At 32.0% G+C, this 12,458-nt stretch overlaps 1 protein-coding gene across 1 annotated transcript in view; it reads right to left on the reverse strand.

Moving 5' to 3' along the window:
• Positions 1-2,625: 2,625 nt before the first annotated feature.
• Positions 2,626-12,458, reverse strand: part of LOC117179937 — a 24,555-nt gene continuing 14,722 nt past the window's right edge. The window contains exon 2 of the mRNA XM_033372170.1: positions 2,626-3,199. Within this exon, the coding sequence (XP_033228061.1) occupies positions 2,987-3,199 (213 nt within the window). The 3' untranslated portion in view covers positions 2,626-2,986. The remainder of the gene's footprint in view (positions 3,200-12,458) is intronic.

A 12,458-nucleotide genomic window follows, 5' to 3' on the forward strand; every position in this document is an offset into this window, starting at 1 on the left:
GGGCAACAAATCTGGCTGAGTAACCGATGAGGCGTTTTTTAGATTTATGCATCAGTTTATAAAAAATGTTAAACCCACCAAAGATGAGCCAGGTGTCATTCAGCTAGATAACACAGGCCCACAAAAAAAAAGTGTCTGTGCAATTGACCAGACCTATATATTCTTATGTATTTTTCGACGCTGAATCCGAATTTGCAATAAAAAAGTAGGGTCCAGCTACTTTTTTATGGGGTTTTGCTCGAAAAACCTCATTTTTTACGGTTTTTTCATGGTTTTTTTTAAATAAAAAAAAAATAAAGAAAAATTTTATTTTTTTGACTTCAGAATCGAATTCTGCGGGAAAAAATACATCGAAAACTATGTTTTGATTTTTTTTACAAACATTTCAACCCACCATACGGCGATGAATAGACAGAAAATCGCGGAAAGTGAAAATTTACTTCAAATTTGATTAAAATGACATTAAAATCAAGTTTTACGATTTTAAACCGATTTATAAACATTGAAAATACTTTACTGGGGGTTTTTGAGGTCGCTGATCACGAATTTTAAGTCATTTTTTTCAAAAATGACTTAAATAATAAATAAATATCTATTTTTATTTTTATCTTCCAAAAAAATATTTTAAATAAAGTTTTAAAGTGTTTTACGCTTACGCACACGTTTCTCGACAAATGACCGGCGTAAGGGATTTCTGATACGCTTTTGACCTCTTTCTGAAGATGTTTCTCTCTTCATCATCCAGCAGTAATCTGCCAACATATTTATACCCCATCGTCCTTGAAATCTGCGTTCAAATTCCTTCAAGTCTTTCATTTTTGTGGGCCTGTGTTATCTAGCTGAATGACACCTGGCTCATCTTTGGTGGGTATAACATTTTTTATAAACTGATGCATAAATCTAAAAAACGCCTCATCGGTTACTCAGCCAGATTTGTTGCCCGCTCCAGTGCAGTCGGGTGGGCCATCTCTTATAAAATGTTCTTGAATCTTTTTACTGTGAAAAATAAACATTGGTAGAATAGATCTACCTAGTGCAGAAAAAGCGGTTATCAGTGTAACGTTGGTTGCTTTTTCGGCAGATGTAATTGATCCAATTGTTCTTTTGTCTTTCTAAGCAATAATTTTCGCTGATGCAAATTAATCGTTTATCTATAATTTTACAAGACAATAATGAATTACGGTCAAAGCTTGTTTATTGCAACACTTGCTTATTGCAACTATCGTTTATTGCAAGCCACAATACTCCTCTATCGTAACTTTTGAAGGAGTAGCAATAAACGAAGTCTTTTTTTTAACTTAATAAGTTTATTAGAAGTCAATCATAGATCCATATTAACTTTTTTGAACCCTCCTGACTATGATTTTCATGAAGCGATAAAAGTTAATTTACTTTTAGCTGTAAGTCTATCAAATTGATAATCTTTTGTAAATGGAAAATCTTCCATAAATCAATAATGAATTCTATTGCTACAATCCTGTAAATGACTTTATTTATTCAATATTCAAACCCTTGACCTTAAACCAATTTTTTTAGTATAAACACCTTTGAGATAAGACTGTCCCCTGTACTAAAATCTATGATTGAGTGCAATATTTCAGACCCCATGTTGGCATAGCAATTTTAACACTTTTAAATTTCAATTCTAAATTTCTAGGGTTCTCTAGAGCGGAATTAGAATTGACGATGACTCTCTCGATTCGACCATGCTTTTACACGTCGATTTAGCTGTCATTTACTAATTTATCATTTTCTTCTAACCGACGTTTTTGTCTCGATTTATTTTAGCATTCCTGAAATCGAAATGTGACATTTTTGTTTTGTTCTTGTTTTGGTTTTTCTTTAGAATACTTTGAAATGGAAGGTTATGTAAAATAGATTCATTTATTGGGCAAACTCAATGCATTGTTCGTGGGCCGTAAAATTAATTTAAATTTAATTAATTTACATATTTGTCATTAAGTTTTTTACATTTTAGCTATTAATTATTTAATTTATAAAAAAGAAAGTACCAAATGATAAAGATTTATTTATATTCTTTGTAATGTGATGCTTCTATATGATTTAAAATCTTTCGCATCCTTTTATTTTTGTTGACCTCCATACAATCTCTTCTAACCTGTCAGTTCAGCCCTAAAAGCATCTGATACAATGTTTTCTTAAATAAATTTGATTTCGTACAAATACAAACGTGAAAATGAGATTTAGTATTTTACTTTGTAAAAATCTTATTTTACAGAAGTTCAAACAGACTTGCCTGAAACAAAAACAAACAGGGGTACTTCACCAATGCTAATCCGGCTACGACCTTAATCAGCTTGTTTAAAAGGTTAACTATTTGGATGAAAATTTATGTTCTTTATCGAGAACTTACGGTTCCTAACCAAGGAGATAACGTGGTTGAAAATTTTGAAATGAAAAGCTGGCCTAATTTATGCACTGCCCCTTGCATGCTAAAAATTTATTTTACAACAAAATTACTTCGCAACAAACAAAACAGACCAGTTATATTTTAGACCCGTTTTTATTGATTTAAATTTAAATCTTATTACACTATTATGTTAAAACGAAAGATAATCGTAGAACTTTTATTGACTTCATTATGGAATTTTTGTTGCTATCATTTTTTAACGGTTATTATTCCTCATTATACGGTCGATTTCTTTAGCAGCCCAGTCAATTTCAGCGGGAAGAAAATTAATGCGGAAATAACGCTCTGCATATTGACTTCTCCTGGTCGGGAGAATCCAAGAAGTACGAAGTAGGGCAACATTGGTTTCACATTCATGTATATCATTACATTCCGGGTGATAAATAAATATTACCGGGGCAGGGTGAAGAAGGTCCCGATTCCATTCAAGCCCGAGTCCTTCAATGCCTGTGTGATCAAGTTGGTCAGCGTGTATTACAGCAAAATGACGGTGTATTACATAGGCAGGGCCACGGTGGTTTATTCCTCGCTCAACTGTCACTATGTCATGTGCAGTTATCGGCGCAACGTCTGACTGTTGCGCAGGCTGCTGATTTTTCTGATGTTCCTGATCTTGATGATGTTGCTGATGTTGCTGATTTTGCTGATTTTGCTGATTTTGCTGATTTTGCTGATTTTGCTGAGGTTGGTGAGGTTCCTCGACAGCAGCTGCGACTCTTCCATTTTGAATTGCACGCTTTTCACGAACGTGTTGAACTGATACTGTCCCTGCAACACCCATAAAAAAGTTCTTATCAAATTAAAGAAATAAAAATTTTACTAGGTTCTTTTGATTCAACATAAAAATATTTTTATAACAACAGAAAAATTATTTGATTTTAATAAATGAAGTTACGTCATTTCTTTAATTTAAAGACATTATTTGTTTGATTTAAAACCAAATTCTTTTGATTCAAAAAAGTTACTGGGAAGAACGAAAGAAATAATTTCATTAGAGTTAGTAATTTGAAATAAGCAAATTATTTCTTTGAATCAAAGAAATATTTTCTTGATCTATATTACCAATGCGCCATGATATTGCGCAGAACATATCACTTTCATTATTTTACGTTAACACGTCTTTCGCAACACGTGTTGTCAAGTTTTTGCGAAGACGAGCAAGCGACGGCTATTTGCAATAATTGAAATCGGTAAAATGTGTGTTAAAGAAGTGCGCGACAGCCCTGTATGGGAGGAATTTACAGAAAGCATAGCAGCTTTTCACCCTGTAAATATACACTTTTATAAAGCACGACCTAACCTCGTTTTTATGTAAATTTTTGTTACACTCTGTGCACAATTTCGTCGCAATTTATTTTGTTACCTTCAATTTTCGTGAGGAATTGTAAATTAGGAAAGAATAAATTTCATTTACACACAAAACAGTTATTTCATTTAAAGAAATGTAGAGGTCAAATAAAAAATTATATTTCTTCGATTTAAAGAAATTTTTCATCAGAAGCAATCAAATGTTACTTCAATTCAAAGAAATATTCGTTTTTAAGGAACGAAATATTTCTTTAATCTAAAGAAGTTTTCTGTTTAAATTAACGAAATATTTTTTTTAATCTAATAAAAAAGTTAACAAACAAGTTTTTTAAATCAAACAAATGTTTCTAATTTAATTTTCCGTTATAAAGTGTTTCTGTACCGTGAGAAAACTGGGAAATGACTGTAAATTTTTCTCCCAATTAAAATGGCCTCCTCAGAGTTAAAATGCTTCAAATTAAGTTCGACTTAAATTGACCCCAATCAAGTCATGCTGAAGTCGAGAAGTTCGACTTGAGCATGTCTCAGTTTTGAGACGGCGCCAGACTTTAAATCATGTTTCGGAGTCAAGTATCTTTGTCTTGAGGACATTTTGTTTGTTTTTACGCATTTCTAACGGCTTCGGAGATCCTTCTAGAATGTTACAATTTTTATTTTCTTGAAGAAGTTTTTGAAAAGTTATACTCATTCAGACCCACAGGTTCTTAAATTTTGAATTATAAACAAATAATTTAATAATTTCAAAATTTTCATTCATCAATTTGAATCTCATTTATGAGCCGAAAAAGGGTCGATCCTCTGCGCCAGGATCAGGCTCGTATTGAGACAAGTAAACGTCGTCTTAGCCAAGACAAGGCTCGTCTTGAGACATGCAAACGCAATTTTACCTGCCGTGGCCGTAAAAGTAAGACGAAGGCCTGTTTCTCGACTTAGTTTTGGGACGTAGCGAGACATCGATTTCCTGGAGACGAATTCAAGGCATTACCAAGTCGAACTCAAGTCTAAGAATTTTTACTCGGGTTATGCATATACTATCTGCTTAAAAATCCGTACATTGATCAAGAAAATTTAAGGCAAATATTTAACAGAAATGGTACAGACGGCCCTGATTGTGTATGGCTTGGAGAGTCCCAAGATTGTAGGAAAGACATTGAGAGTACATCCTAGACGCCCTCTATAGCGGGGCTGCAGTGTATATCTAAAATTGCTAATATTTCAAAAATTCATTTTGCAGAAATTTTAGTAAAAAGATTTCTTGCGAAAAATTGAGGTGAAAATTATTATTACAATTCCATGAACAATTTCATGCAGAAATATATCTAGCAACTCTTATTCTGTTTTAGTTGATGATTGAACTATTTTGTTGAAAATTCGTTTTTTTGTTTATGAAATTCAATTGCGTTTCATTTAAAATTAAATTCTTTGTACATTCTCATCAGAAAAGGTACTGTAGTTAAAAAAAAATTGTACAGCTTTCCCCCCTTTTTGTAAAATGTCCATGCGCAAGACTTTTATTGATTTAAAAACAATTGACGTAGTTTTTGTTTTATTCGTAAGAAACGACATTCATAATAAAGAAATTAAATTTTGGGAAAAACGAAACAAAATCGGTTGAAAAAGTTTTTTGCCTAAAAAGGATATGCAAATTTGCTATTCATAAATTTAGATAGAACCTTTAAAAATTAAAGGTCCAAGAAATGCCAAATATAATTTGGTGATTGTGAATTCTCTTTTGTTGAAGCTCGTTGGGCTTTAACTCACGAATTCTCATCACGTATCTCATGCCTTGCACTCAATTTTTTGAAAATGTCAACTTTTCTACATTATGTTCAATTTTAATATGCTAAATATATATTACATTTATTTATGTACCTCAATGTGGGGCTACTTATTATGACATTGCAAAATAATGTGCAAATTTTATTTTTTATGATTACTGTTATGTTTTCCCCTTATTTTTCACTAATTTTTATTCTTAGCTATCCTGAAAAATTTATAATTTCATTCAATTTATATAATTAAAATTCATGTCATGCATTTGGAATTACAACAAAATTTGTTTTTAATGTTATTTTTTAGGATTCAAACGAAAAATACGCGTTCAAGCCTAAGGAAGTTCTAAGGATCGACGGTCACTACCTCTAATGTCAATAGAGATTTCTCAAAATTACTCGTATCATAAATGTAAAAATCTAAAAATTTATAATATGGACTTTGCAGATCCTTTTTAGGTCAAAAACTTTTGTCAATTAATTTTGAATGTAATTTTTTACGAATAAAACAAAGACCACGTATTCTTTCGAAAACTAAATAATAAAAAATTTCTCGCTCTTTTTTCGGTGAAAGTATTTTTCAGATTGATTTATTGAATAAGCTTCTGTCGTTTGTCCAAAAAATTTATTTTCTAATTATAAATTACTTTTCTTGGCTTTTTTCTTCTCATGCGTTATTTGCATAAAAATGTTCATTTTCGTTTGATTTTTTGCAATTTGAAAATGCTACAACTCTGATAATTTTCCATTTACCACAAAAATGATCTTCCGTTTCTGTCATTTAATTTTAAAATAATTCATTTCTTCTGGAGACGTAAATGTAAACAACAAAGTTATTTACGTTGGTCAATATAACTCATATCTTAAGCATTGAAAAAATACATTTCACGAAAATTTACCTTGTTCTTTTTCTAATTCAAATAAAAAATGAGTTTCACCAAAAAGTTCCTAAGTCCTTTTTTAAATATTTTCTCAAATGTTTTTCGAACTAAAGTAAAGAAACTAATTTCACAAGAATGTAAGCATTTTTAACCTTCTAGTATGTATTTCGGCTTCTTGGAGTCGTATTTAAGGCAATCAAGACATCCCATCAGCAGGAACAAACATAGGAGTGTCAACAATCCAACAAATGAATGTTTCATTTTCAAGCTTTGGGGCGAACTGATGTTTTCTTAACATTTTTAACATCTTATGTACTGAAAGCAGGCCCGCTTTCTTGAAGACTTTACTACCTAAGAATCAGCCATTATCAGATTAAATTAATGGATACTTTTGCTCTTTAGAAAAAGTCACTTATTTCCTGATTTTCACCAGCTTCTATTTAACTTGTTATCAGGGTAGTATGTCAGTGTCAAATATTCTAATATGATTTCAACATACTACCATATATCCATAGTATACACTACCTCATAGTTTAAAACTATTTTTTCATAGTTCTTTCCAATGTAAGTGCAATATTGTATCAAATTCCGATTGTAGATTACGAAACTATTTTTATAAATAAACCTACTCTTACTATATTTACTGCATTTGGCATTTGGTTTTTCATCCCTACATGATTCAAAAAGATTTTCAATTTGTAGAATTGTGATTTAAAGACGAACTTATACCTACTAGGACAGGAATCTCCACAATCAACAGGTGCAGCTTAATCCAGAATCGACTTCCTATTTTCAAGATCTACCAGTTTTTTACAACGGGAAACTTAGTAAAAATATTTATGACCTCTTGAAAGAAAATCTTACTTGCAAAGGTTTGGTTCATAAATTTGAACCTCGAGGCACTTCTACTCAAGCAAAGAATAAGCATTATTTTCGACAGTTGAGTTACTCACTGATAAATCTGGAAATCTTAAAAGTGTGGGTGTGGCAGTCTCAATCGAATTCGCATAGAGAGTGCTAAGATTGCTTTAAGATTTGTGGGAGTGGCCAGATTTCCGAAACTTCTCGAAATCGCGACTCTCGAGGAGATATCAAACTCGGCTAAGCTCGGCGCTGTTCGCATGGAATCGGCCATTAGTTCGACTCGCTGAGGCAGCGTGTGCCTAAAGAACTTGTGAATGTTTGAATGCTTCATGGTATGAATGCTCCACGCTTGGCGAAAGATTTCCAAGATTTCTAAAAGTTCTAAAAGTTTATTGTCCAGCGTGACAATCTGAGATTTATCAGTGACTAGCCTCTCGTTTTTGACAGTCCTGTGTCAAAGCTGGACAGATCCGTGGGGCCATCACTGACAAATCTGGAAATCTTAAAACAATGAATGCAACAGTCTCAATTGAATTCGCATAGAGAATGCGAAGATATCTTTGAGATTTCTGGGAGTGCTGCGATTTCCACAACTTCTCGCGAACGGGACTATGCTTGAGAAATCAGACTCGGCTAAGCTCGGCGACGTTCGGAAGGAATCGGCCGTTAGTTTGACTCACTGAGGCAGTATGTGTATGAAGAACTTGTAAATGTTTCGCGGTGTGAATGCTCTACGCTTGGCGAAAGATTTTCGAAGATATTGAGAGTACGAAAACTTTTTTAAAAAGTTCTCCTAAGACCTCCAGCATCACAATTTTGAGATTTCTCAGTAACTATACCCTCGGGAAGATCTCACCTATTAATCCGGTATCAAAAGTAGATACAGTATCTACCCTTGGAGACCTTTAGCGCGTTTCTGATGGTTCTCGCGCTTCGCAATGCGTGAGAACGCCTACGAGTCTTCTTCGCGCAGGCTCGTTGTGAAATTTTCATCGATGCGCGACTCTCGAAAAGGGTGGCGGTATAGGGGAGAAAATGCTGCGCGCTGCTATGGAGTTGGGGTGACCGCATCTGTGGAGCGCCCATAGCTTTGATGCTCATATCTGCGGAGTGCGAGTTTATTTATATGAGTCTTTATATTATGAATTTTCTACTCGATAAAGTATAGTTGAAGATTACGTAGCGCAAAGCTCTCTAGACTTTAGGGTACGCATTCTCATCTTCATACTCGCGTTGAGCGCTCAATTTTGGACAGACATTAAAAATTTATATTTTCTAAGCTGCCTCACAATAAACAAAAAATTACACTTATTTTTTTAGATATTTTCTCCATCTCGCGTTGCTCAAAAAGAAATTTTTGTGTTTATATTAATTTTTATGGATATAAGAAAATATGCGACAAGTCTCCTTTTACCATACATTTTTTACGTCTCTCGCGTCTTGTGGAGTAATATTTTAATTTTCGATTTTTTGCATACTACTTCCGATAAATAAAAACAAAATGAAGATTTAAATTAAAAAATGGTTGAAAGAAATTTGGTAGGCCTTATCAAAAGCTATATTTTTTTTGTTGCGTTGTTTTGTTTAAAATGTTAATGTTACGGTGTCAAATTTTAGACAATTATAATACTTTCTTAATCATGAACGATAAGAATATCAAAAGAAAATTATCAAGGGTGCAAAGCTGTTTTTATTAAGTAGAAAAAGATTATAGGAAAGAGAATCGGAAAAAATAGAACAGATTTATGAAATTCTTTGTTGAAATTACAAGATTGAAATACATATTGTGAAACTCCTAAATATGTAAGCTATCTCACCTTCACTAAAAGAGAGCATATACAAGTCATTATTTTCAAATTTAATATTATTAACAAGCTTAATCAATTTTACCTTACTTTGTTCAGGTCGTGACCTCTAGAAAAACTTCCGTCTATTCTCTAAATGCTGATTACTGAAATTTCAAAAATCAATCGTCGAAATATACTCGTTTAAATATAGAAAAATAAGCCACTGTAAATGAGTAGAAAACTATACTAATTTGTTTTCAAAAATCAGAAAATGTCATTCCATGACAGATTTTCCACATATTTTTTTTGCAGTTTAAAGTTAACGCTTAAAAAAGTACACAGAAATGGCTAGCATGAGCATAACTAATCAAATCTATGTGGGTCATTCCATGATAGATTTTCCGCATATTTTTTTTGTTTGCGTGAAATATTTTTTTAATTTTCTGTATTGAAAAATATTTGAGACATATTTTTTTATTTTAATATGATATGCAAAATGTCAGAGAAATAAATTTTTGAATATTATCGTAATAAAAAAAGTGATTCTCTTCACTATTTTACAACTGAAAACAATATTTATCAAACCAATTTCAAACATTCGATCGAATATGCAGTTGATCTCGAACTTCAAAATGAAGTATATTGAAAAATTGCTCCAATGAAATATTATAAATAAATGAAGCATTTTATATAAACAAAAAAAGATTTCTGAAAAAGAAACGGATTTTCCCTCAATTTTTTGTGGATTAATATTCCTAACACATTCCAGAATGTACTGTGAAAATTTCAAAGTGGATAAATGAATAGTAGTTGTATAATGAATTTTTGACAGAAGACTTTACACTCTTAAAGCGTGCGTGCTGCTGGGCCTAACACTTATGACAACTATTCATCAACATCTATTCATTTGTTCACTGAAATGTTTGAAATTTTTGATAAATACTTTTTCACTTATAAAAAACTTAAGACGATCAGTTTTTTCAACACAATAATTTAAAAAAATTTTCAAACATTTTTTCGCATATCGTCCGGAAATGTGTTTGACTCCATTTTTTAAATTTATTTTTAAACATTATATTCAGAAGTGTCAATATTAGCTGAATCAAGTCAAAATTTAACATTTCTCTTTAAGATTAACAATAGAATATGAATAAAATATGGCTTTTTGAATACTACCCTCTTAAGTCTATTTTATAGGGCATGAATAGAACCCTATAAGTTAAAAAATGGGTCTTGCAAGTTGTTGACGTTAATTATCATTTTCTTGGATGGCTCCTACAAACAATGAAAACAATATATACACTCGAACTTCAAAGATACGAGAAGTTCGGGAATCGGGAACTCCGAAGATACGACCGTTAAAGGGACTCCTACTCCGTTCGCCTGACTCTCAAGAAAAGCAGGGGAGAGTGGAAAAAATTGCGCTCGATCCTTTGGAGTCGAGATGTTCGTATCTGTGGAGTACTCGTATCTGTGGAGCTGCTATCTTTGGAGTTCGAGTATATAGGTAGCAATAAGAGAGTAAGGATAAATGGAAAACTAAGTGACTCGTTCGATTTTATGCCGTCTTCGACAAAAGAGATGTGGATCTCGAAACAGTAAAGGTACGTGGATTAGTGTACGCGGATGGTGAGGTTGTTAAGGCAGAATCATTCGAAGACTTGCAAAGAATGGTACAATAAGTAAATACAAGCATGAAGAGCTTGTGCCCTTCAAAATTAACGTAAAGAAAACAAAAGTAATGGTGTTCCAAGAAAATTGTGAAAAAACAATTGGCAACATTGTATTCAATGGTGAGACAATAGACAACGTTAAGATGTAATATGCGAAAAAACTCCAAAAGGCAAAGTATTGGGAGCGTGCATTCATTTTGAGGATATTTTTTTAATTGCGGGTTTATTATAGAAAGTGATTACTAGTTAATTATTCAAAATATTATCCATCACTAGTCAATACCTTCTGCCATCTTTTGGCAGCATACGAATACCACTATGGAAAAACGACTCGTCTTTTGAAGCTATCCACGTATCGACCCACTATTTGGCATCATCATAAGAAGTGAATCGGTTTTCAGGCAGACCATGATTCATAGATAGAAAGAGGTGGTAATCAGCCTGGATTAGATATAGTACAAGTAACGTCATCTCTGAGAAATCCGTCAAAATTAATGCACGCTCCCGATAAGTAACGAGATAATCCTCAAAGAATGTGGTGCAGAAAAGAACATTAGCTAATACATGGGAAAGAAATTATTTAAGATGGTTCGGGCGCGTTGAGAGAATGAAAGATAAACCCTTAAAAAACAAGAGCATCACGTTAAAGTAAATGGCAGCGTGCCCAGAGGCAGGCAGCGGAAAAAATCGTTAAAATGTATAATTCAGAATCTAATTAGAAGAGACATAAAAAGTCACAGAAACACGAGAGATATTTCCCGTTTGAAAAATCAACTATATTGTAGAAAATCATCCTATTTCGTTAAAAATTATATTACATTGTCGAATACAATGATATTAACTGAACAAATTTAAATACCTAGTAGAAAATTTTCTTATTTTTCTAAATCAGAATCATATCTTATTATTATCAGAAGAGGCCTTTTTTACAAGGCTATTAAAACGCAACCGTCTTGATTTTGGCAAATTGCCTACTCACTCAAAGTTTACATTTAATTTTTTCATTGCCTGGTTAATAAGTGACTCTGTATGCCATAAAGTTAATATGAAGCAAACATTTGGAATGATTTTTAATTTAAAACAATTCATTTTTAAAGAATATTTAAGCATATTTTAGGATATCTTAAGTGAATGCCATACCTAAAACATATAATAATCTTGAAAAGTTAGGGGAAATTTTTTTAATTTTGAAAGTTTATTGAAAATTTCAAGCAAAAATCAGAACATTTAAAGTTCAAAATATTTAAAAATCAGTTAAACACATACATTTCCAAAACAATCAATAATTCTAAATTAAAAATATTTCAAAAAGTTTAAAAAGAAGGCTTTTTTACAATTTTTAAGCTTCTTAGGAGATCTAATAGGATTCAAAATGATATTTTTTGTTGAAAATGTTAAATGATCCCTTATTTTTACTAAATAATTTTAAGAGCATACATGAAAATATTTTTAAACATTTAAAAAGATCGAAAAAGTTTCCAAAGAAGAATCCAAAAGATTTTAAGGTAATTTATTTAATTGTTCTGAATTTATTGAAAAAATTTCGGATGATTCAATATAATATTTAAATTTCCTCATAGAGTCTTAAAAGATTTCGAAGAAGAAAAAATCTTGTTTTTATTAAAATCGCAACTGTGTGGTTGAAAACACAGGCCCACAAAAAAAAACAAAAGTGTCTGTGCAATTGACCAGACCTATATATTCTTATGTATTTTTCGACGCTGAATCCGAATTTGCAATAA

The sequence above is a fragment of the Belonocnema kinseyi genome, chromosome 1 (genome assembly GCF_010883055.1).
Source record: "Belonocnema kinseyi isolate 2016_QV_RU_SX_M_011 chromosome 1, B_treatae_v1, whole genome shotgun sequence".
Lineage (NCBI taxonomy): Eukaryota > Metazoa > Arthropoda > Insecta > Hymenoptera > Cynipidae > Belonocnema > Belonocnema kinseyi.